The 25,523-nt window shown below is 48.9% G+C and overlaps 1 protein-coding gene across 1 annotated transcript in view; it reads right to left on the bottom strand.

Moving 5' to 3' along the window:
• LOC147717544 (melanoregulin-like) overlaps nucleotides 1-23,280 on the bottom strand; it is a 131,707-nt gene extending 108,427 nt beyond the window's left edge. The window contains exon 1 of the mRNA XM_086924350.1: nucleotides 23,024-23,280. Coding sequence (XP_086780476.1) covers nucleotides 23,024-23,094 — 71 coding nt within the window. The 5' untranslated portion in view covers nucleotides 23,095-23,280. The remainder of the gene's footprint in view (nucleotides 1-23,023) is intronic.
• Nucleotides 23,281-25,523: the final 2,243 nt, after the last annotated feature.

Below are 25,523 nucleotides of genomic sequence, written 5' to 3'. Positions count from 1 at the left end.
GCACCATATTTGCACGTATTTTGCCACACAATTAACAAAAGCTTCATATTTCACCACACATTTTGTTTCTGGCTCAAATAGACAAAAACAACATGTCAGAGATAGTTTTGCATAATTTGCATTTTGGCCACACAATGTATTTTTTCCCTCGGAATCACAGTGTAGTTGTAGGTATACAATAAAACCAAAAGGGCCTCTTCATGAAATTGGCACTCCATCAAAAAAGCCTAACTTGCCAACCAAATGCACTTCCAATGGTGTCACACATTATGTGATGAGTTAAAGATGACTTGCCTGCATCACACACAAAACCCTTCACTCACCTTCCCCCAACTACCTAAACAGCAAACTGGTAAGACCTATTGAAATGTTTCTGCCATAATCAGAGAACAATTGCAGCCCAGACAGCGAGTTAAACTGCAAGGTGGCTCAGCGAGTTAAGAAGCAAGATGGCTTAGCAAATTAAAAGCTTACCCTTCACATTTGGGGGACTCTGCATAATGCCCTACATCAGCACAGCCATAACCTAGTGTGTACCAATTGTATACCTCATCAATCCCTTGTTACATTTCCCAACGGAGAAATACATAGTGGAAATTAAATCCTTTGTTATTGACACTTTTTCGTGAAGCTTGTGCGGGTTTTTTTTTCTCACTATAATTTGGTATAGCGTGCACATTTTCTACATGATCACTCCACTGCAAGCAAAACAAATAAGTAAAAAAAAAAAAAAGATTGTCAGTTACAACGCCAATAGCTCTAACTTTAACAAATGCGAGATCGAATACATCGCAAATGCTTGTTCTTTTCAGAAGTGTATACATGCCAATACCTTTTTTTGCCGGACCGAAGAATATTTTGACTAACAATACATATACACCTGCACACACGCACTCTCACCGAGACCACTTACTTGACATGGCTGCAGTAACATTCATGCTGAGTGAGACGTGTGCACCGCTGGTAGTGCTGGAGTTGAGAAACTAGTGAATAAGTGCCCACTGCCCACCCCGCCTGCAACGGCCGCCGGGAATTGAAGTTCTGCAAAGATGTTGGTTAGTAATTGACATCGGAGGAATATGCTGGTGCAGTTACCAGCGTGGTCCGTATAGGAGCGCGTGCGCGGTGAGCTGAATTTGACCCCCTTTAATGAACCCCAGGCTAAAAGCATAAGACGACTGATGTTTTCTCCTATCCCCCGCCCGGTTTGAATGAGTAGAGGTGGATGTGCAGGAGTAGGTAGAGCCTGCCCTCACTCTGTATTCTAGAGCACGCTTCTCGGCACTGGGATGCTTGGCTAGATCTAAGCAGGAGGTTAAACTATATTGTACACCGGTCTGTCGCTGCTTGTGACCTCCCCCCTCTTCGAGTCGTGGGGCAGCCCCAAAGGAGCCTCGCTGTCCGTCGTCCTCGCATGAGCACGTTCTCTTTGCATGACGCTGCATGTTTATTCAAAGCTTTGTCAGGCAGGCGGCCGTGCACTTCCATTCTGTGCATTGTTCTCTGCAGGGGATGATGCTCGCCGTTTATGCTGAGTTTTTAAGAGCGAGAGCAGCGGGCTCTCCGGTGAATCGGTGGCTGCCGCTGCCAGTGTGACCTGGATACCTCAATGGTTTTCCCGCTCTCGCCCACCCTCCTTGGCTGCTGTCTCTCGCGCGCGCATAGACCTACCGCACTCGGGCTGGGACTTTGACAGGCATGGAGATAGTGTGACCCGCGGGACAGGACGATGCAGGAGCCCCCCGGATCCCTGGCGATGGACGGGTATTCCAGCAATGTGCCCGCCTTCCTCACCAAACTCTGGACCTGCAAGAGCAGACTACCGGAGAGCTGCGGGCGGAGGGAGGGGGGGAGCGGGACTAAGGAGAGCTGCGGGCGGGGGGTGGGGGGGAACGGGACTAAGGCGAGCTGCGGGCAGGGGGGGAGCGAAATTAAGGAGAGCTGCGGAGGGAGGGGGGGGGAGCGGGACTAAGGAGAGCTGCGGGCGGAGGGAGGGGGGGAGCGGGACTGGAACAGCAACAGGTCGTTTCGCGATTCGGGGGCGTGTTTGCGTGCTCTCCCCTTCCCATTGGCTGGAAGGTAAAATTCCAGCCAATGGGAAGAGGAGAGGGCGTGACTTAAAAAAAGTCACGGAAACGCCCCCGATTCGCGTTCCGAGGGGAAAGAATGATTGACAGCCAATGTCTTCCAATGGCTAGCCTCCATTTATGGAGCTAGCCAATGGAAGAAGGGGCGGATTCAAGTCCCCCATATAGTAAACAATAGCTTTCGACTGGGAGGGGCACTGCTTCGCAGTGCCCCCGCCAAGGTCGAAACCTAAAAAAAGTTAATTTACCTGCCGCTTAAGTGCTCATATGCTCCTCTGCTGCCAGTGCACGCTGCTCTAATTCTGATAAACTATTACCCAGCATGAGAGAAGTGCCGGGATTGGTCTTAGCTGTCTGGTTTTGCACTCCCACAGGGACTGGGGCCTCTGCCTGCTGTTCTCCACCCGGCTGTACAACACAGCTTGAGTTGGAGAAATCTAAGTGCGTATGTCGGTTTGAACGTCTTAAGACAGCCAGCCAAATCCACATGCGCACTTGCAGTGCCCACCACTGCTCCTCAATGCTTGCTGCTGTCATCAGGAGGGCCCGCCCCCACTCAATGATGAAAAATAAAAATGATAATAAAATTGTTTCTTTATCATTTTATTTGTCATGTTTGCATCTGCTGGCTCTCGGCAGTGGGGCGACGCTCTATACCCTTAAAGGAGGAGCCGCTGCTGACTGGTTAATTATGGTTGAATTGTCCGGCAGAGCAGTTGCAGTCGCACGTGTAATGGTGTTTGATGCTTATGTTTATATTTAAAAACTCAATAAATATATAGATTTTTTAAAACAAAGCTTTCAATGCATACAGTTTCCTAAATTCACCAGATTGAGCTAAATGCCATTTCACCTATGGAGACATCACTAGCCGACGACCTCCTTTTAAGCAATCGGTGAGACTCATTTAACTGTGTGTCAAAAAAGCAAAAAAGCTGTTCAAGTGAGTTCACACAAATATCAGTAACTAGTTACCAAAGAAGACTATTTTTAAGATTGACAAACTTGTAAAAATCTAAAATAGTTGGAATACTCAACAGAGAAGGAAAATTAATCAGAAAAAGATGGGTTAACGTTAATTTGACACCAGAGGATTTTCTTTACATTCTCATGGACATGCAACTGTATTGCTAAAGATACAGCGATTGAACTCGAACTAAAGTTAACAAATACAAATTAAAATCTGATAAAATTGAGCAATTAGCTAGAAGTTCAAAATTGAATAAACTGACGACAAAACAATGGGCAATGGTGAGAAGATTCGTTTTTGGGGGTTCTGTGACTGCAGCATTTACCACATAATCATGGATGCACCATATTTGCACGTATTTTGCCACACAATTAACAAAAGCTTCATATTTCACCACACATTTTGTTTCTGGCTCAAATAGACAAAAACAACATGTCAGAGATAGTTTTGCATAATTTGCATTTTGGCCACACAATGTATTTTTTTCCCTCGGAATCACAGTGTAGTTGTAGGTATACAATAAAACCAAAAGGGCCTCTTCATGAAATTGGCACTCCATCAAAAAAGCCTAACTTGCCAACCAAATGCACTTCCAATGGTGTCACACATTATGTGATGAGTTAAAGATGACTTGCCTGCATCACACACAAAACCCTTCACTCACCTTCCCCCAACTACCTAAACAGCAAACTGGTAAAAGCAGGAAAATCCAGAACTCTGAGATGCTCCAACTCACTCCTTCTCATCCCTCCGAATTTGAAAAGGAAAACTACTCAGTGCCAATCCTTTTCTGGTAATGTACCCAGGATTTGGAACGTACTCCCTAGAGACCTCAGATGCAACCCCTCCTTCTCCTGCTTCAAAAGGAACTGAAACTCCATCTCCTCAACAAATACCTTAACTACCAACATCAACTAACCTAGACTTCTATATCCTAGCTGACTCCTCTCTCACTTGACCATGAAGGATAGGTGGTTACTTGAATGTGTTTTTCTCCCTCCCCTTCACGGTTTGCCTAATTATTATGTTTTACTTACGTCTTTTTTCTTCCTTAGGTCCTACTACGTAGTGCAATTCTTTTTCTCTCCTGTGTGTATGTAAAGCGCTCTTATACCCACGGGTCAAGCTAGCTCTATATAAAACTTTGTAAATAAATAAAGATGACATATTGGGAATAAAATCAATATGGATACCGTCATTTCTTTGTAAGTGCATGTTCTGTTATTTAAGTGTAAGTGGAGCACATAAATAAACACTAACCACATATAGAGTGCCCAGTGACTCCCCAAAGACGCCACCATATATAGCCATCAATTGTGTGTAATAAAAGTTAAGTAATGCCTAGGCAAAAAGAAAGAGTAAACTCTTTCTGTCTAAGTAGGTGTCAAGGGGAAGGGGATAGAGTAGGCCAATGGAAGCCCAGGACTATTCATCAAAGAAACTAACAACCTACTGTTTCCCCTACTTGGGAAGAGTTCCCAGATCTCCAACCAGATCCCCAACCCACAGACAGCAACCCCAACATTTATGAAATCTTACTATAGCGCCATCACCCAGTTTAATCTGTTGCTAAGTTATTTGCAAGCCCTTTGCTGTGCCTACCTGGCTGAAACAAATATTTCTTCCTCCCCTGAAAAATCCAGTCTCAGCTGCACTGGATATCCAAAGGATGCCACTTCGCCCACTGGCACTGAAACACTCTCCTCCTCCGGGAGGGCTCTCTTATGGGACAACGTCTTCAGGTTGAGATCAGGAAGAATAGGAGCCTATCTGGACAAGCATCATCTTGCCTTTTTTAATCTTCGCACACAATATTCTGTCACACAGCTCGACATCTGCTGTTGTAATCAACAAATTCCATCCTCCGTCGGTATTATTTCTCCAAGCTTTCTGAATCAATCTGTGGTCACCTTTCATGGATGACCACATCTTTTCCACCTCTACATTGAGAAGCTCGCTAGCACTGTGAATGGTTCCTCTTTAGGCCCTCAGATAGGATCTGCATGGGGACTTCTAGCACCTGGAGTCGTAACTCCTTCTAGAATTTGCCAACACACTTGAATTTTGTCTCTACTAGTGTGACTCCCTTGATTACACTGAATTTAAAATCTTTCAACTGGAAATAAAATCCTCTGCTCTTGCACTGCTTCTTCAAAGCTTGCAACTTCTTTGACAGTGAAGGCTGCTCCTTTCCAAATCGTGTCACCCAGTTAGCCAATCTCTCCTTTTTATCCTCTGTGGACCACACTGCCCTCTCTTTGCTCGCTGTCTTCTCCGCCATTTTGGAATGTATGGCGTTGATGGAACACAGGGGCGTTCTTTCAGCTTGAATGAGCTCCATCTCCTCACCAGGTCCCACAGTTGAGGCTCTCCTCCCTTGTCAAGAGGGCCTGCCTTTTGGGTAAACAAATCCTCTTTGCGCTGGAGTCTGTTGGCCACTGTCCCCAGGGGGCAAGCAATCAGAAGCACCAAACGCTCCAAGGTTTGCGTGGCAGCTACACTCTGATGTCAAAACAAGACAAAGAAGTCACTGCAGCTAAGACCAGCAAGCCTCCTTAGATGTTCTCACAGATATCCTCATCGCAGAAAAGGTTTTGTTGTTGTCAGTTGATCAGATTGCCCAGATCCTTGAATCGTCTGAGGATCTGCAAAGCCTCTCTTCCAAGGGAACCCAAAAGTATTTTTCCCATTACCCTTTAAAAGTTCTACACCTTTGGCCCACTCTACATACTTCTCCAACCCCTACAACAGATCCGTGAAAAAGATGACATAGCAAACCTTTGGAATTAATGTAATTTGATTGGAAGGATTACGCAAACCCAAAAAATAGTTTTGTAAGAAAGAATGTTCTAAATATAAATCCGTTGTGCAATTGGAGTGCAAAACTATTTTAGGTACTAGGAAACAGTGGTTAATGACATCACCCAGAGTGGTTGTTGCCCAGTAATAATTGAATGGCCCACCCGCCATGAGATAAGGCATAACAAAGCCCAATCATGAGTCAGCCCAGCGATTCCTCTAGCCATAGACCAGTGTCGGAAGCAGCAGAACTACCTATCAGGGTGAACAGATCAACATCTGAGGCAGCAGGACTATCCATCCAGGTACTCAGGTGTTCCATGTGCAAATAGCAGAATTACATCTCAGGTGATAAAGATCCTTCGGGCTCAGGTGCCTAGGACAGCTCTCGCTCAGCCGCAGTGTTTTCCTTTGGCTTGCGGACATGTCTCAGGAGGAGGCTTTAGAAAGTAGGGCTGCCCTCAGGTTTCACAGATCTCACTCATTCATACAGAAGAACTGAGCTCTAGCTCGGAATTTGTTGATCAGGCAGCAGAGGTATTCTCAGATCACACTGATCCTGTGGTCTTGTACTGCAGGTTTGGACATTGGTGGTGTCCCTCAGGGTACACAGATCTTACAGGTGGAAATATTGACACAGAGCTTAGGCAGCAATGCTTCCGCTCTGTCTGTTGTCATGTTACAAGGGGAAAGTGCTGATCCTTACCTGAGAAGCATTTTCTCCTAAAAAAAACACACTTTGATTGTGAAGAATGGCTACTTCACTCTTGAAATAAAACCCTCTAAAAGTATAGTTATTCATTGGATGAAATAATCTCGAAAAATGGCTCATGTCCTCTTGGCCACAGGTAATTGGGCCCTCCTCTAATCCAAGGTGGAAAAAACCTGGGGGTCTACATCAACAAGGACTTACCTCTCGACGTCCAAGTAGCAAAGGCATCAGGCACCTGCTTTTTCCAACTTAAATTGTTGATGGAAATCTTACATTTTATCAACCAGGATTTGCACTGATCAGGGTTCAATACTTGGAAAGTACTAGTGGGGAAGTTAGTAGGACCTGGCCCCTAAAGCGCAGAGAATGCATTAATCTATTTTATTCTGGGCACATATCAAGCACGCGGCTACCTAAATGGGTCTCCCAACAATGAGCATAATTCAGACAAATAGCCAGATTTTCAACAGTTCCTGAAACTCAGGAGCACATTTACAAGCCCGTTGCACCAACGGGGCGTCAATGTTTTTGATGCTCCAGTGGTGCACAATGTGGAGCCATATTTACAAGTCCACACAAAGCCACCCTGCGTGGCTTTTCAAGGGTTTGTAAATATGGCACCCTTCCACGCATTACACGCACCCAACAAGCATGGATTCTGATGTATTCCCAGATTTACTAGGTTTTTTAACCTGGGAATGCATCAGATTCTAACTACTCCCAAGGGATGGCGGAAAAGTGGTGCAACGAGGAGAAATACCCTTATTTCTCCTAGCTTTTTCCTCTTTCTATGTGTGCTGCATGAGGAAAAGGCCGTGAATTGTTTTTTTTAGGCAGGAAAGTGTCCCTTCCTACACAAAAGCAATCATCCCTGCAATGCAGGTGGGAAACAGCCATTACAACGCGGCTGTTACCTTTCATAGCATCTACCGCTTGGTCGTTACAACACAGGTACCGTTACCGCACATCATTTTACCACGCATGAAGTTACAACCATTATGACTTTCCCACGCATGCCTTTACAACAAATTATGTTGTAAAGGCATGTATGGTAAGGGCATATGTGTGGTATAGGTGGTAAGGGCATATGCGAGGTAACAGCCGTGTTGTAATGGCGGGTGCAGCTAGTCAGCATCTTTACCTCGGAAGATCGGCGAAGGGATCGTCTGCTTGAGCTTTAAAAAAAAAACCTGTGCATTGATCAACTGGAACTGGTATGGCATTGTCATACACAAAAAGGTAACAGTTAAGAAGGAGCGCACAGCAAGTTCAGGTGAGTACGATGCACAAATCAAGATGTGGTACTCAAGGAGGGAACGGGGCGGTTACCACGACTCCAGTTATTAAACCACCCGAGGTAGTTTAAACATAACAATAAAGGGGTTCATCCGAGCACTCCTGTAGTAATTAAGAAAAACAGCCCTCCAGTCGTGGTATTCCTACTGGTAATATCCAAGTTTAATATTCTTCATAATTCTTTTCAATGTCCAAAGTGCAGCCAACACGTGTTTCGTCTCGTCAGTACAATGACTTAAGACTTCTTCAGGGCAATCTCATCCGTTCCTAAAGTCTTTATTAGAGATGTTATTAGGTATTTGTATTTCCTTCGGTCTCCTCAAATCAAAATAAAACGGTACGAGTGTATCATCTCATCATCTTGTAATCAGGCGTCGCAAAATCTGAACATTCACAAATCTCGCCGTGCCTGTCACCGCTCAAATCGTTCTCTTAGTTATAACACGTGTGCGTGTTCTTCAAATCACACGACTCATCCGTAAGAATCTCGGCGTTCAGACTGGCGGACTGTTTTTCTTAATTACTACAGGAGTGCTCGGATGAACCCCTTTATTGGTATGGCATTGTCCCCTCATAGGTAAGGGGGATTACACAAGAGGGCATGTATCAGGGGGGGTTTCAGGGCTGGTGCAGTGGTGTGTTCGGCTTTAGGCTTCAGGGCTGGGGTTGGGTTTATTTTAGGACAGGGTGGTAGGGGAGTGCACCAGAGGAGGTTTTAGGGCTCAGTGCTGGGATTGTTGTTTAAGACTGCGGGCCAGGAGGGGTAGTGCCAGAGGCTATTTTAGGGCTCAGGGCTGTTTTCTTTTCAGGACTGGGGGCCAGGGTGGGTGGCGCTAAGGCCCGGTTTTAGGGCTCAGAGCTTGTGCCAGGTTTTCTTTTTAGGACTGGGGGTTTGTACCAAGCCTTTAGATGCCACATAAGAGCTTAGCATATTTCATTATGGAGGACGTGGAACGTATGATTATGGGTGTAAGTTGACGCCACATGTCTTTGTTTTAGTGAGATTTTTGTAAGAAATAAATTACCATTTCAATTACTGGTTTGAATACCCTCATTCTTATGTGGTAACATGTTATTTTTCTATTCCAGAAAAAAAGAAAGCACAGGAAAAGATAGGGTTAATTGTACATTGGGGGAAGGTGCACTGACCTTTTTACAACGCAGCAGTTACCACGCATATGCCAACACCACCTATACCACTCATATGCCCTTACCATACATGCCTACAATGTAATTTGTTGTAACAGCATGCGTGGTAAAGGAATAATCTTTGTAACATCATGCGTGGTAAAGGTAACGCTTGGTAATGGTACCCGTGATGTAATCACCATGTGGCCGGGTCTGGTGGCTCAGTGGACTAATGCGTCCACTGCAGGGGCCTATGTTCGACCTCATAGTTACAGGTTCAAATCCCGGTGGGTCCACCGTCCACTCAGTCTTTCATCCATCTGAGGTCGATAAAATGAGTACCATTGAGTTGGTTAACAATGAACATCTGTTATTCAGCGGCAAGATACCTACTGGTGAACGTGGGCTTTACAAATGCACATGTTATGGTATGGTAAAGGCATGCGTGGTGCCATTGCAGGCACCCGTGCTCCATGCTGCAAGGGTGTCTGTGTTAGAGCCAGGCAGCCTATTGCGCGCCAGAGCAGAGGAAAGCACAGGGCTGCGTCGTATTGCTCTAAATATGATGCATCCCTGCACTTTCCTAAAGACACATATCGGCACAGCAAGATGGCATGCAGCGCCGCTCTGCGTCATTATCTTGTAAATATGCCCCTCAGTTCGTCTTCCATCTTGTGTAAGCTGATAGACAAAAAAATCCCTTCTTTAGGGATAAGCAAAGGAATGACCCCCACTTTAAACCTTCTGAATGTAAGTTGAAGAAGCCGACGTTGCTGGGGTCTGGTAGCATAGAGAAGATACTTCTCGATGAAGATGACACTGCTTGGTATCCTAAAACTATGAGAACTGTTCTGAGTTAAGGTGCTGTAAAGAGCGGGATATTGTTAACAAGCAAAGGCAATAGGTCTCGCTGTTCCAATCTGTTGGCTTTGCCAATGCTTTTTGCTGGTGCTTTGGAGCATCAGCTAAATGTAATGCGTTCTGCCCATTTGGGCTGAGGGAGGCAATGGACGAACTAGAGTTGTTGGGAAAAGGGAGGAACATGGAGTGCATATGCGGAGACTGAGGGGCTGATTCACAGAACTAACTTAAGACAAAATCCTAAATGTACTACTTTTGGTATTCACAGAAGTTAGGATTTTGTCTTAAGACAGACTTAAGACAGAATCCTAACTTAAGTCTGTCTTACGTCTGTCTTAAGACAAAATCCTAACTTCTGTGAATACCAAAAGTAGTAAGTTTAGGATTTTGTCTTAAATTAGTTCTGTGAATTGGGCCCGGAGAATTGAGAGAGAAATTGCTCACGAGGGAGAGAGCAAGAAAACACATGGTGCTGAAAGAGAAAGAAAGATGTACATGTACCTCCCTGAATGCGAGCAGTGAAGAGAGGCAATCGTCCAGTCAAAAGGCTGGTAAAGAAGATATGCTCCCACCGGGGGTGGGGGGGGGGGGGGGGGGGACAAACACAAGAGGAGAAGGCAAACCATTGAATAAGAAGCAAGCAAATTTGAGTGTCAGAAAAGTCAATGAAGTGTAAGCAAATGGCTGGCTCGGAACCCACTGTAAGTTGTTGAAAGGGTCCACAAGAGGTCTGTCCGCAAATCAATCAATCAATCAAAGACATTTATAGAGCGCGCTACTTACCCGGAGGGTCTCAAGGCGCTTGGGGGGGGGGGGGGGGTTGCTGCTACTGCTCGAACAGCCAGGTCTTGAGCTTCTTCCTGAAGGAGAGGTGGTCTTGGGTCAGGCGCAGGTCGGACGGGAGGGAGTTCCAGGTCTTGGCGGCCAGGTAGGAGAAGGACCTTCCTCCTGTTGTCGCTCTTCGGATGCGGGGGACGGCGGCGAGGGCGTGGTTGGTCGATCGGAGGTGGCGTTTGGGAGCGTAGAAGTTGAGGCGGTTGTTGAGGTAGCTCGGGCCTTGGTCGTGTAGGGCTTTGTGCTTTGTGTGCGTGGGTGAGGAGACAGAAGGTGATTCTCTTGTTGACGGGGAGCCAGTGCAGGTCTCTTAGATGTCCGGAGATGTGGCTGCGTCGGGGGATGTCGAGGATGAGTCTGGCTGAGGCGTTCTGGATCCGCTGGAGTCTCTTCTGGAGCTTGGCGGTGGTTCCGGCGTAGAGGGCGTTGCCGTAGTCCAGTCGGCTGGTGACGAGGGCCTGGGTGACCGTCTTCCTGGTCTCAGTGGGGATCCACCGGAAGATCTTCCGTAGCATGCGCAGGATGTTAAAGCAGGACGCGGAGACGGCGTTGACTTGTCTGGTCATGGAGAGGGAGGAGTCCAGGATGAAGCCCAGGTTGCGTGCGTGGTCTGTCGGTTTGGGTGTGGTGCCCAGGGCGGGGGGCCACCAGGAGTCGTCCCAGGCGGAGGGCGAGGAGCCCAGGATGAGGACTTCCGTCTTGTCTGAGTTCAGTTTCAGGCGGCTGGTTGTCATCCACTCGGCTACGTCTTTCATCCCTTCGTGAAGGTTGGCTCTGGCGGTGGCGGGGTCGTTGGTGAGGGAGAGAATCAGCTGGGTGTCGTCAGCGTAGGAGATGATGTTGAGGTTGTGTTGGCGTGCGATGGCCGCGAGGGGGCTCATGTAGACGTTGAAGAGGGTGGGGCTCAGCGAGGATCCTTGAGGGACGCCACAGATGACTTCGGTGGCCTCTGACTTGTACGGTGGTAGACGGACTCTCTGTGTTCTTCCGTCGAGGAAGGAGATGATCCATTCCAGTGCCTTCTCCTGGATTCCGACGTTGCTGAGGCGCTGCACTAGGGTGCGGTGGCAGACAGTGTCGAATGCCGCGGAGAGGTCTAGGAGGATGAGGGCCGCTGTTTCGCCGTTGTCCATCAGGGCTCGGATGTCATCGGTGGCAGCGATGAGGGCGGTCTCGGTGCTGTGGTTGGCTCGGAAGCCAGACTGTGAGGGGTCGAGGGATCCATTCGTCTCGAGGAAGGCGGCCAGCTGTTTGTTGACGGACTTCTCGATGACTTTGGCTGGAAACGGGAGGAGCGAGATGGGGCGGTAATTCTTGAGTTCGGTGGGGTCCGCTGTAGGTTTCTTGAGTAGGGCGCTGAGTTCGGCGTGCTTCCAGCTCTCCGGGAAGGTGGCGGTGTCGAAGGAGGTGTTGATGATGTCCCGCAGGTGGGGTGCGATGACAGCGTCGGCCTTGTTGAAGACGAGGTGAGGGCAGGGGTCGGTTGGAGATCCGGAGTGGATGGAGTTCATCATGCGGACGGTGTCTTCGGTGCTGATCGGAGTCCAGGCGCGGAGGGTGGTGGTGGGGGCTAAAAGACCTACGACCTAAAAGAACAGTCAACTGATCTCTTTGCTATATCAAAGGTGCAGAACTTGTTCATGGCACTGGTTCTGCTTTCACTGCAAAGAAATCTTGTAGTCATGAAGAGTTTGAAGCTCAGATGTTTTGAAGTTGCCTCATTGTAGGTTCAACTGCAGAGGATATAAAGACAGAGTGCATGAACTCACATTTGGAATGAGGCAACTTGCAGACTCCATGGAAGCTGCAGAATGAAAATGAATACCGTGTGTGTCGTGCACGCTGCAAACCAGTCTGCTTTTAGACAAGATGACAGCCTTAGCAGATAAGGCAACATAGGCACAGGCTTAAAGGGATTTTCCCAAGATAACACAATACAATCTAATGGTGAATCGATGATTACAGTCTGCGTCTTCTGTGCTGAATGTTGAGGCCAGATTGTTTCTCCTCCTGTGCCACTCTCAGCAGGAAGTTAGAATCCTGCACTAACCCACAATCGTACACACTCACTGCAGAAAGTTGGGAACTTTTTGGGAATGCAGAGAATGATGTTACAAAAGATAAGGGAGCATATTACCAAGGGCCATTATCGCCGCCTTAGCGGGACTTTTTCCCGCTAAGGCGGCAATAATTTTATCGCCCTATTACCTAGCTGTGGCTAACACCAGTTAGCGACAGCTAGTAGACGATAGCGATCATCTTGGGGCCCACTTTGCATGTCAGCGATATTTATCGCTAATGACATGCAAAGTGGGCGTGCCAAGATGTTAGCGACTGGAAACAGTCTCTAATATCGCTATCTCCAATTATCAACAAAGCCTTACTTTTGAAAATATTTGAGCTAAGCGCGAATATCTCCAAAAGTTAACACTTGGCCAGAGCAGTTCTTAGCCATGTTATCCAATGGAAGGTGGATAACATGGCTAAGAGCATTGTCACGATAATGCATGAATATCGCTGATTTTTCAGCGATATTCATGCATTTTGCAGGATTTTTACCGCTTTTGAGATAAACCTTGATAATATCAAGGTATCTCAGCTATAAAAATAGTCGGAGCACGGCGATATAATTTTAGCCGCTAACCATGCATAGCGATAATTATCGCTATTGCTAGGTAATATGCCCCAGGATTTTTGTTGTCGTGTTCTCCAGATGTCCCTTCTGTGCAAAGCACACGGACAACGCTAAATGGCGACTTTTCACATGTTCCCCAAAGTATATAAATATTCCATCAGCAAATAATATTCCCAAAAGTTGTGGTTCTTTTATTTATCTATCTATGTTAATTGCTTACTCTTATGTATTAATTATTTATTTAAGTTATGTGAGTTCTGCCTAAGCCTGTCTCAGGCCACGCTCTGAGTTTTGTTGTCATGTTTGCCAGGCTGCCTAAGCCTGTCTCAGGCCACGCTCTGAGTTTTGTTGTCATGTTTGCCAGGCATTCTATGATTGTGTGGAATGTATGCAGGGCCTGCCTGGCCTCAGTTGTCCTGACTGGTGCCCCTTTTACAGCTCATTTATAATCTTATCAGTTGGTAATTTCCCAAAATGTACTTCTTCTCATTAGAGTGCAACGCGCGGGGGTACATACAAGTTAAATCAGAAAGGTAACATGATTTTTCAGCCACAGTTTGTATTTTTCCCTGGGGTCCAGAGGCACCATGCCGGCTAGAAGCATTGAGCCCGCTTTTCCTTCTGTGCACGCGGATTGAGACAGCTGCGAGCTGCTGGGATTACGGGCTATAATGGCTCTTGTTCGGACCTGCTGGGACACGCACCGGCCGGGCCCACGCCACTCTGCCTGGGGTAACGCAGGAGAGCTCCATACCCTAGAGGTACTTAGGGGCTTATTTACAGACCCCTTGCGCCACCCGTACGTCACTTTTTCCATCTTAAAAATGACCCAAAAGTGGCGCAAGAGGCTTGTAAATAAGCCCCTTTGTGCCTGTATTATTACATGCCTCGAAAGGTTTGAAGATCGTCAGCAGCGGGGCTGTCCTGCAGATTACATTGATTCTATACACCAGAGCTATCCCTGAGGATGCGCAGGTCGTCAGCAGCGGGGCTGTCCTGCAGATTACATAGATTCTATACACCAGAGCTATCCCTCAGGGTGCGCAGGTCGTCAGCAGCGGGGCTGTCCTGCAGATTATATAGATTCTATACACCAGAGCTATCCCTAAGGGGGCGCAGGTCGTAAGCAGTGGGGCTATCCCGCAAATTACCCAGATTCTATACACCAGAGCTATCCCTCGGGTGCGCAGGTCGTAAGCAGTGGGGCTATCCCGCAAATTACCCAGATTCTATACACCAGAGCTATCGCTCAGGGTGCGCAGGTCGTGAGCAGCAGGGCTATCCCGCAAATTACCCAGATTCTATACACCAGAGCTATCCCTCGGGTGCGCAGGTCGTAAGCAGTGGGGCTATCCCGCAAATTACCCAGATTCCATACACCAGAGCTATCCCTCAGGGTGCGCAGGCCGTACGCAGTATGGCTAACCTGCAGATTACACAGATTCTATACACCAGAGCTATCCCTCGGGTGCGCAGGTCGTAAGCAGTGGGGCTAACCTGCAGATTACACAGATTCTATACACCAGAGCTATCCCTCAGGATGCGCAGGTCGTCAGCAGCGGGGCTGTCCTGCAGATTACATAGATTCTATACACCAGAGCTATCCCTAAGGGGACGCAGGTCGTAAGCAGTGGGGCTATCCCGCAAATTACCCAGATTCTATACACCAGAGCTATCCCTCGGGTGCGCAGGTCGTAAACAGTGGGGCTATCCCGCAAATTACCCAGATTCCATACACCAGAGCTATCCCTCAGGGTGCGCAGGCCGTACGCAGTATGGCTAACCTGCAGATTACACAGATTCTATACACCAGAGCTATCCCTCAGGATGCGCAGGTCGTCAGCAGCGGGGCTGTCCTGCAGATTACATAGATTCTATACACCAGAGCTATCCCTAAGGGGACGCAGGTCGTAAGCAGTGGGGCTATCCCGCAAATTACCCAGATTCTATACACCAGAGCTATCCCTCGGGTGCGCAGGTCGTAAGCAGTGGGGCTATCCCGCAAATTACCCAGATTCTATACACCAGAGCTATCGCTCGGGGTGCGCAGGTCGTGAGCAGCAGGGCTATCCCGCAAATTACCCAGATTCTATACACCAGAGCTATCCCTCGGGTGCGCAGGTCGTAAGCAGTGGGGCTATCCCGCAAATTACCCAGATTCCATACACCAGAGCTATCCCTCAGGGTGCGCAGGCCGTACGCAGTATGGCTAACCTGCAGATTACACAGATTCTATACACCAGAGCTATCCCTCGGGTGCGCAGGTCGTAAGCAGTGGGGCTAACCTGCAGATTACACAGATTCTATACACCAGAGCTATCCCTCAGGATGCGCAGGTCGTCAGCAGCGGGGCTGTCCTGCAGATTACATAGATTCTATACACCAGAGCTATCCCTAAGGGGACGCAGGTCGTAAGCAGTGGGGCTATCCCGCAAATTACCCAGATTCTATACACCAGAGCTATCCCTCGGGTGCGCAGGTCGTAAGCAGTGGGGCTATCCCGCAAATTACCCAGATTCCATACACCAGAGCTATCCCTCAGGGTGCGCAGGCCGTACGCAGTATGGCTAACCTGCAGATTACACAGATTCTATACACCAGAGCTATCCCTCAGGATGCGCAGGTCGTCAGCAGCGGGGCTGTCCTGCAGATTACATAGATTCTATACACCAGAGCTATCCCTAAGGGGACGCAGGTCGTAAGCAGTGGGGCTATCCCGCAAATTACCCAGATTCTATACACCAGAGCTATCCCTCGGGTGCGCAGGTCGTAAGCAGTGGGGCTATCCCGCAAATTACCCAGATTCTATACACCAGAGCTATCCCTCGGGTGCGCAGGTCGTAAGCAGTGGGGCTATCCCGCAAATTACCCAGATTCCATACACCAGAGCTATCCCTCGGGTGCGCAGGTCGTAAGCAGTGGGGCTATCCCGCAAATTACCCAGATTCTATACACCAGAGCTATCCCTCAGGGTGCGCAGGTCGTACGCAGTATGGCTAACCTGCAGATTACACAGATTCTATACACCAGAGCTATCCCTCGGGTGCGCAGGTCGTAAGCAGTGGGGCTAACCTGCAGATTACACAGATTCTATACACCAGAGCTATCCCTCGGGTGCGCAGGTCGTAAGCAGTGGGGCTATCCCGCAAATTACCCAGATTCTATACACCAGAGCTATCCCTCAGGGTGCGCAGGTCGTACGCAGTGGGGCTATCCCGCAAATTACACAGATTCTATACACCAGAGCTATCCCTCGGTGTGCACAGGTCATAAGCAGCAGGGCTATTCCGCATTTTACACAAATTATATACACCAGAGCTATCCCTCAGGGTGCGCAGGTCGTCAGCAGCAGGGCTATCCCGCAAATTACACAGATTCTATACACCAGAGCTATCCCTCAGGGTGCGCAGATCGTCAGCAGCAGGGCTAACCTGCAGATTACACAAATTATATACACCAGAGCTATCCCTCAGGGTGCGCAGGTCGTCAGCAGCAGGGCTAACCTGCAGATTACACAAATTATATACACCAGAGCTATCCCTCAGGGTGCGCAGGTCGTCAGCAGCAGGGCTATCCCGCAAATTACACAGATTCTATACACCAGAGCTATCCCTCGGTGTGCACAGGTCATAAGCAGCAGGGCTATTCCGCATTTTACACAAATTATATACACCAGAGCTATCCCTCAGGGTGCGCAGGCCGTACGCAGTATGGCTAACCTGCAGATTACACAGATTCTATACACCAGAGCTATCCCTCAGGATGCGCAGGTCGTCAGCAGCGGGGCTGTCCTGCAGATTACATAGATTCTATACACCAGAGCTATCCCTAAGGGGACGCAGGTCGTAAGCAGTGGGGCTATCCCGCAAATTACCCAGATTCTATACACCAGAGCTATCCCTCGGGTGCGCAGGTCGTAAGCAGTGGGGCTATCCCGCAAATTACCCAGATTCTATACACCAGAGCTATCCCTCGGGTGCGCAGGTCGTAAGCAGTGGGGCTATCCCGCAAATTACCCAGATTCCATACACCAGAGCTATCCCTCGGGTGCGCAGGTCGTAAGCAGTGGGGCTATCCCGCAAATTACCCAGATTCTATACACCAGAGCTATCCCTCAGGGTGCGCAGGTCGTACGCAGTATGGCTAACCTGCAGATTACACAGATTCTATACACCAGAGCTATCCCTCGGGTGCGCAGGTCGTAAGCAGTGGGGCTAACCTGCAGATTACACAGATTCTATACACCAGAGCTATCCCTCGGGTGCGCAGGTCGTAAGCAGTGGGGCTATCCCGCAAATTACACAGATTCTATACACCAGAGCTATCCCTCGGTGTGCACAGGTCATAAGCAGCAGGGCTATTCCGCATTTTACACAAATTATATACACCAGAGCTATCCCTCAGGGTGCGCAGGTCGTCAGCAGCAGAGCTATCCCGCAAATTACACAGATTCTATACACCAGAGCTATCCCTCAGGGTGCGCAGATCGTCAGCAGCAGGGCTAACCTGCAGATTACACAAATTATATACACCAGAGCTATCCCTCAGGGTGCGCAGGTCGTCAGCAGCAGGGCTAACCTGCAGATTACACAAATTATATACACCAGAGCTATCCCTCAGGGTGCGCAGGTCGTCAGCAGCAGGGCTATCCCGCAAATTACACAGATTCTATACACCAGAGCTATCCCTCGGTGTGCACAGGTCATAAGCAGCAGGGCTATTCCGCATTTTACACAAATTATATACACCAGAGCTATCCCTCAGGGTGCGCAGGTCGTCAGCAGCAGGGCTATCCCGCAAATTACACAGATTATATACACCAGAGCTATCCCTCGGTGTGCACAGGTCATAAGCAGCAGGGCTATTCCGCATTTTACCCAGATTCTATACACCAGAGCTATCCCTCAGGGTGCGCAGGTCGTAAGTAGCAAGGCTGTCCTGCAGATTACATTGATTCTATACACCAGAGCTATCCCTCAGGTGAGCAGGTCGTAAGCAGCAGGGCTATCCTGCAGATGACTCAGATTCTATACACCCGAGCTATCCCTCAGGGTGCGCAGGCCGTACGCAGTATGGCTAACCTGCAGATTACACAGATTCTATACACCAGAGCTATCCCTCAGGGTGCGCAGGTCGTCAGCAGCAGGGCTATCCCGCAAATTACACAGATTCTATACACCAGAGCTATCCCTCGGTGTGCACAGGTCATAAGCATCAGGGCTATTCCGCATTTTACACAGACTCTATACACCAGAGCTATCCCTCTGGGTGAGCAGTTCGCGAGCAGCAGGGCTATCCCGCAAACTATACAGATTCTACACACCAAAGCTATCCCTCAGGGTGCGCAGGGCTATCCTGCAAATTACACAGATTCTATACACCAAAGCTATCCCTCAGGGTTCACAGGTCGGGCTATCCTGCATATTACCCACATTCTATACACCAGATCTATCCCTCTAGGTGCTCAGGTCATGAACAGCAGGGCTATCCCACAGATGATACAAATTCTATACACCAGCGCTATCCCTCAGGGTGCGCAGGTCGTAAACAGCAATATCTCCTTTATAGAATCCAAGTGGTGCAGAATGGGGCGGCCCAACCTTGCTCCTAGAACCCACATGACCCCGCATTTGAGAGCCCTCCACTGGCTCCCCATTGATAAGAGGGTTCTACTTAAGACACTGGTCCTGACTCATAAAGCCCTTCATGGAAAGGGGCAGTGTACCTGAGGAGGAGGATTCGTGCTGATGCCCCTTTCAGGAATTTATGATCTTCTCACGACCATATAGTCAGAATTCCCAAAATACGCCGGGCTAGAACCGGATGCAGCTCCTTCTCTTACCTTGGCTTAGTGGCCTGGAGCGATCTCTCCCTGGAACTTCATTCCATTTCTGAGCTGTCTTCAAGGAAAAACTAAAGCTCGTTAGGACTATCGGCGCCATTCAATATGGCAACCTTACATTACAGCGCCGGGACACTCTATGGCGTAGGCATGCGCTTTACAAATGCCTTTCATTTCACTTCATATCTTGCAGACTGCACAAATCTCACATAGCAATGCCATGCCTCATGCTGTGCAAATCTTAGAAGGGCTGTCCCTCAAAGCACAAAGAACTGCTACAGCAGAGCTATCCCACAAAGTGTACAGCTCTCAGACTTCAGATTACGAGGATCTTAGTAGGACTATGCCTCACGTTGTGCATATGTAAATGTAAATGTAAATGTGTTGTATTTGTATAGCGCGAACAGTAGTCCGTAAGCATCCCGGCGCTTGTACTCCTACCACAAGGAAACCACTCCTGGCTTTTCCTTGTGAGGTGTCCACTCCTGGGCATCCCATGGTGAAACCAGGCATCCCTTGTGTATCGGGGGCCGTTGTGGAGACTAAGCAAGCTATTGCCCAGAGTTGCAGCGTGGGGCCCATGCTTAGATTCGGCACTGAGGCGAGAATATCCGGTCAGAGGAATTTAAGACCGATCCCGCCGAGGCGGGAATCGAACCCTGGTCCCTGGCCAGCACTCTGCATCAAGGTCTGCCGCTCTAACCATTGAGCCACACATATATTAGACAGCAGTTCCTTCTCTCAAGTTACTGAGATCTCAAACAGCAGCACTGTTCCTCACACTACACAGAACTCACCAACTACTGCTATCTGTCAAGCCACACACATCTAAGTCTCCCACCCCCTCTGAATCCAAAGCCTTTGCCACATCGGCATCCACGACAACCCCCTCAAGCTGCTATCCTCTTTTCTCACTGAACGCACTCAAAGAATCCGTCTCCCACTGTACACCTCGGAACCCAAGAGCATCATCTGCGGCGTACCCCAGGGCTCCTCACTCAGAGTCACACTGTTCAACGTCTACGTGACTCCACTGGTATCCATCACTCGCAGCCACAGTCTCAACATCATCTCCTACACCAATGACACCCAGCTCATACTCTCCTTCACCAAAGACAAAGACACCCCTCAACCGAACTTCCAGAACGCCATGACGAATGTCGCCGGCTGGATGACAGCCAACTGCCTCAAACCCAACATTGATAAAATCAAAGTTCTCCTCTTAGGAAGACCCCCCTCTCCATGGGACGACTCCTGGTGGCCCTCCGCCCTCAGACCAGCACCGACCACCCATGCCTGTAACCTCAAAATCAACCTCAATAGCGAGCTCTCCATCAGACGACAAGTCAACTCGGTTGCCTCCACCTGCTTCAACACCCACAGAATGCTCCGTAAAGTATTCAGAAGGATCCCAACTGACACCAAAAGAACCGTCACTCGAACCCTCATCACCAGTCAACTTGACTACGGGAATGCCCTCCCCACCGGAACCACCACCATCCTCCTTAGGCGACTCCAAACAATCCAGAACGCAGCAACAAGAATCATCCTGGACCTACCCAGAGGATCCCACATCACCCCCCACCTCCGTAGCCTGCCCTGGCTCCCCATCAAGTAGAGATGACACTTGAAGCTGCTCCCACACGCCTACTAAGCCCTCTACAACATGGGACCAGAATACCTGAACAACCACCTGACCTTCCACCAGCCCACTAGACACCTGTGGTCTGCCTCCCTGGCCACCATCCCCCGCATCCACCGTATCCGAACCCGGAAGATGCTCCTTCTCCCACCTTAAAGCCGAAGCCTGGAACGACCTCCCCTTCCACCTCCGAACCTCTACCTCCCTCACCGATTTCAGGAATGGACTTAAGGCCTGGCTGTTTGAGTAGCTCCAGCTCACACAGCGCCTGGAAGACCCTCAGGGTAATTAGTGCGCTTAACAAGTACTGATTGATTGATAAGTGAACATAGCAATCCCACATGCAACACAGGTCTCAGGCAGCAGCACTATTCCCAAAGGGCAGTGCTATCCCTCAAGGTGCACAGATTTCAGACAGCAGCACTATCCCTCCGGTTGCAAATATCTCATACAGCTGCACGGCCCCTCTGCCTGTGCAGATCGCAAACAGCAGTGCCCTAGGGTTGCGCAGATCTTAGACAGCAGTGCTATCTCTCAGGATGCACAGATCTCTGCCAGCAGCACTATCACCCAGGGTGCACTGAGCTCAGACAGCAGTGTTGTCCTCTATGAAGAAACTCAAGAAAATGTACCCTTTTTCACATAAATTATTACTGTTATTTCATAATTAATGAAATGTGGACCTTTTTCATCATGTCAAACCTTATTTCTTTAATTAGAGTTCTTTAGAGCTTTTTGATGCTTTGGGCCTTTCTGTTTGTCCCACAACAAAATACATTTAGACCAAATATCAAGGTAAATACAGTACACATATGTATTCAATATATAGAGTAAAATAAGAAATATCAGCTATCCCGTGTGACGAAATTGTGTGATCCTAGGCAAATGTAAATGTGGGATTCTTGTAAAGCGCACTGTTACTCTAACCGAGTGCCCTGGCGCTGCAGACCGCTGGGGAACCCGTCCTGGTTTTCCCTGTGAGATGCTCCCTACTGGGTATCTCCAGGGTGAAACCAGGCATCCCCAGTGTCTGTGGGGGGCCGTTGTAGAGATGAGGCAAGCTCATTGCCGAGTGTGTTCCCTGGTTAGAGTAGGCACCGAGGTGAGAATTATCGAGTCAGCTGACCGCTGACCCACGACCCTGCCGCGTCGGGAATGAACCCTGGTCCCAGGCCGTTCTCTGCTTACAGGTCTGCCGCTCTGTTTACAGGTCTGCCGCCTCTAACCAGTGAGCCACACCACTCCACAATATATTTCATCGAGTTCTTTTTTGTCATTATCATATTTGAGAGAACTTTCAAATATGTGCGTTCCGGGTGTGCACAATACACAAACCTCTTGTTTGTTAACAGACTGGGGCGAACCTCTGTCTGGAATAAATATCTACACCACACATATATGGTACACATGACAGCTAACTTTCCACATTAGTTCACTAATGACATTGTCAGAAAGGGGGGCGGGGGCCAGTAATGCTTTTAAGTTACTGTTTGAAAACTATCCCATTTAATGCATACTTCTCAATGCAGTTATATAATCTGAAGTACTGAAACACATCTGCGTATTTAAAGAATACACTTTTTAAAATGTTGAAGCCGCTTCATCATATTTTCACCTGATGCTTGCTGCATGACTTACCAAATATTGTCAGGGCTCGGCTGGTCCACGGCTCTTGGAGATCAGCCACACCCCAGGCTCAGCTCTCCCTGTTAATGTGTTGGCTCACCCACCTATCAGAGAGCAGGGCTATCCCTCAGGTTGTGCAAATCTCAGACAGCAGTACCATCCCTCTTTTTGCACAAATCTCACAGAAGTACTATCCCCTACTGTGTACAGATGTCAGACAGCAGCGCTATCTCTCAGGGTGCACAGATGTCAGACAGCAGCGCTATCCCTCAGGGTGCGCAGATCACAAACATGAGTGCTATCCCTCAGGCTGTGCAGATATCAAACAGCAGTGCTATCCACCAGAGTGCACAGATCTGAGACAGCAGCGCTATCCCTCATGCTGTGCAGATCTCCAGCAGCAGTGCTATCTACCAGGGTGCACAGATGTCAGACAGCAGCGCTATCCCTCAGGCTGTGCAGATCTCAGACAGCAGCACTATCTCTCAAGGTGCGCCGATCTCAAACAGCAGTGCTGTTCCCTGGTGTGCGCAGATCTCGGACAGCAGCGCTATCCCTCAGGCAGTAGCCACTGCACCTGGATTCCTTTACCTGATGAGAGGGCTCTTCTCCGGCTCCTCCTCCTGGCGGCAGCAGCAGCAGCACAGATTCCAGACCTCCATGGTGTCTGCACCGATCAAAGGTGTCCCAGGAATCGAGGCCGCCGCTACCGAAAAGGGTGTCAGTAGGATTGGGTTAGCTCTCGGTGGGAAGGGGGCCCTCTCAGCGAGCAGAGCTGGAGCCGGGCCGGCATCCTAGGCGGAACGGAGCACGCCACTCAGTGTCTTCAACAATCTGGGGTCAGAAATGCCAGAATCGGTCATGTGAAGATTGCAACTTTTTGTCAGCTTCAGTACTTAAAGGGAGCTCGAGAGGCGGGGCTGGGTGGGAGGCGTCCAGTGGCCCACACAGCCTAATGAAGAGGGGATGAAAAGAGATGCAAGCATCTGGTCTTCGTCTGAAACTTTCATCTTTCAGCTGACTCCTTCGCAGGGTGTGAGAGTACCAACGGGCCCCCTGGCACTTCGGAGATAAAACATGCCGGAGACACAGAAAGGATGTGGGGGCTGGGGAGCAGTCAGTCACACGTGGCACTGGAGTCGGACATGTGACTGACTCTGTCCCAGCCCGTATACAGGAGTCTCAGGAGCTTCAACTACTGATGAGTCGAGCTCACCTCTGGTGTGGGAGAAATCCCTTAATGCATCTGCAGACTACTCCAATTGGGAAGTCAAGAAATCTCTGAATTTAGGGAGGCCATTCCTCAGGTGTCAGATAACCACACAAGTCATTTAAAGTCCATTGGGACATTGGTGTTAGCATTTAACATGATTTATCTACAGACCAGCACACCGACAGATTACCTAGTACTGAAACTTTTTGAACAAAAAAGTTAAAGCTATCGGCGGCCCTTACCCCTACTTGGAAAATAACTGTTTTCTACCTTCGAGGGAAATTCTCTTTAGATCTCCTGCCTCGCCATATGATATTTAAGCTGCTAATAGTTGTCTGTAAGTTATTTATGGCTTTTTACAGCATGCCCTTGTATTAAGGCTGAGTTAGCCTTATATAAATCTTATTCATGCATTGCTAGCGCCCAGCGGTACCTCTTCATGGCGCGTTATAGATTAGATACAAGTACTGCCGATGCCCAATAACCTGCGCTCGACGTGTACTCGTGCTAACAGGGCTCCCCAGGGTCCAGGCTTTAGATAAAGCAGTGCACCCTCACACCCGACAGAGCTATCAGTTGACACAGAGGTTACCAACGTGTTATCAGTCACCGAAGCGGTATTTGAGACTCCCTCAATGTCCTAGGATGGGCCCCACTTGGCCCTCGAATTCTGCCCGAATGTTTAACGTTCTTAAAGTGTTAAGGAAAGGGGTTGGGGGGAGGAGGGGTCACATGTTTTGCAAGTTTCTTGGATGCAGCCCCCACCCCCGCCCCTCTTGCTGGGTGGATTTATCAAAGAGGCATAGAGACGAGCTGCGATTGATATCGGAGCCCCCGAAGGGCCTCAGTAAGGATCAGATGTGACTCCCCCGCCGGCAGGAGCCAAATATAATCCTCCCCGCGTGATGGCCGCCTCTGGAGCGAGGCCAGTCTGGTTTCTAGGAACCCCAAGGTGCAGGCAATGGCGGCCACTGCTGCACCGTCATACACATGAAAACATGCCCCAAGAAACACGATGGTGATACGGGGAGGTGTGCAAGAGCAGAAACTACAGGCACAGTTATTATTTATTATTTAAAACATTTGTAGAGCGCGGTTGTCACCTGGCAGGTATCCTGGCGCTTGAAAGGAAACAAGCAGTCGCAATTGCAACAAGCATTGGCATAGCCAATAGGTCTCGCCTTTGGGACCTTATGAGTGTTTAGCCATGCAACACTTGATGTTGTTACACCAAGGATATTGTGCTGGTTAACTAAACACGTATAATGTCCCAAAGGCGAGACCTATTGGCTATGCCAATGCTTGTTAATTTTGTTACAGACAACGCCAATCTTGTCCAGCTCATCACTGCTGCGTTGTCAAGAGCCCTGTATGGGGGGCCTTCTTAGCTCTAACGCAACATCTGCCACTGCTCCTCCAAAACAGCAAAAAGGGAAACAAATACACACACAACACGAGGCCAGCCCATTGGTCTACGGATGTAGAGTCTTCCACAGCAACACGTTGTGGGCATGTGAGCCCTTAAAAATGCCCACTAATGTTCCAAGCAGCAGAACAAGGGCTGAGATGGTGGTGCCACACCGCCATCTGGCCTGCACAAGAGCTCCTTGAAAGACAGAGACAGTTGGCATTCCCCTGGGAATGGGAAAAAGCCTTAGCCTAGACCAGCCTGGTGTACAAGACTGGCAAGTACCCAAGACCTGGCTTTCAGTTCCTTCTCAGGCCGCCTCAGTAGGTGAACGAGGCCAATCCAGGCCTTCCCCTGCAAAGCAAGTCTCTCCTCACCATATCCCTAGGTATGGTGAGGCTGCCTGAGGGGAACAGATACTCTTCACCCCTTATAAAGTGCCTAGCGCTCAAGTGAGTTAGTGAAACCAT

The sequence above is a fragment of the Lissotriton vulgaris genome, chromosome 5 (assembly GCF_964263255.1).
Source record: "Lissotriton vulgaris chromosome 5, aLisVul1.2, whole genome shotgun sequence".
Taxonomy (NCBI): domain Eukaryota; kingdom Metazoa; phylum Chordata; class Amphibia; order Caudata; family Salamandridae; genus Lissotriton; species Lissotriton vulgaris.
This window is presented reverse-complemented; position numbering and strand designations above follow the sequence as displayed.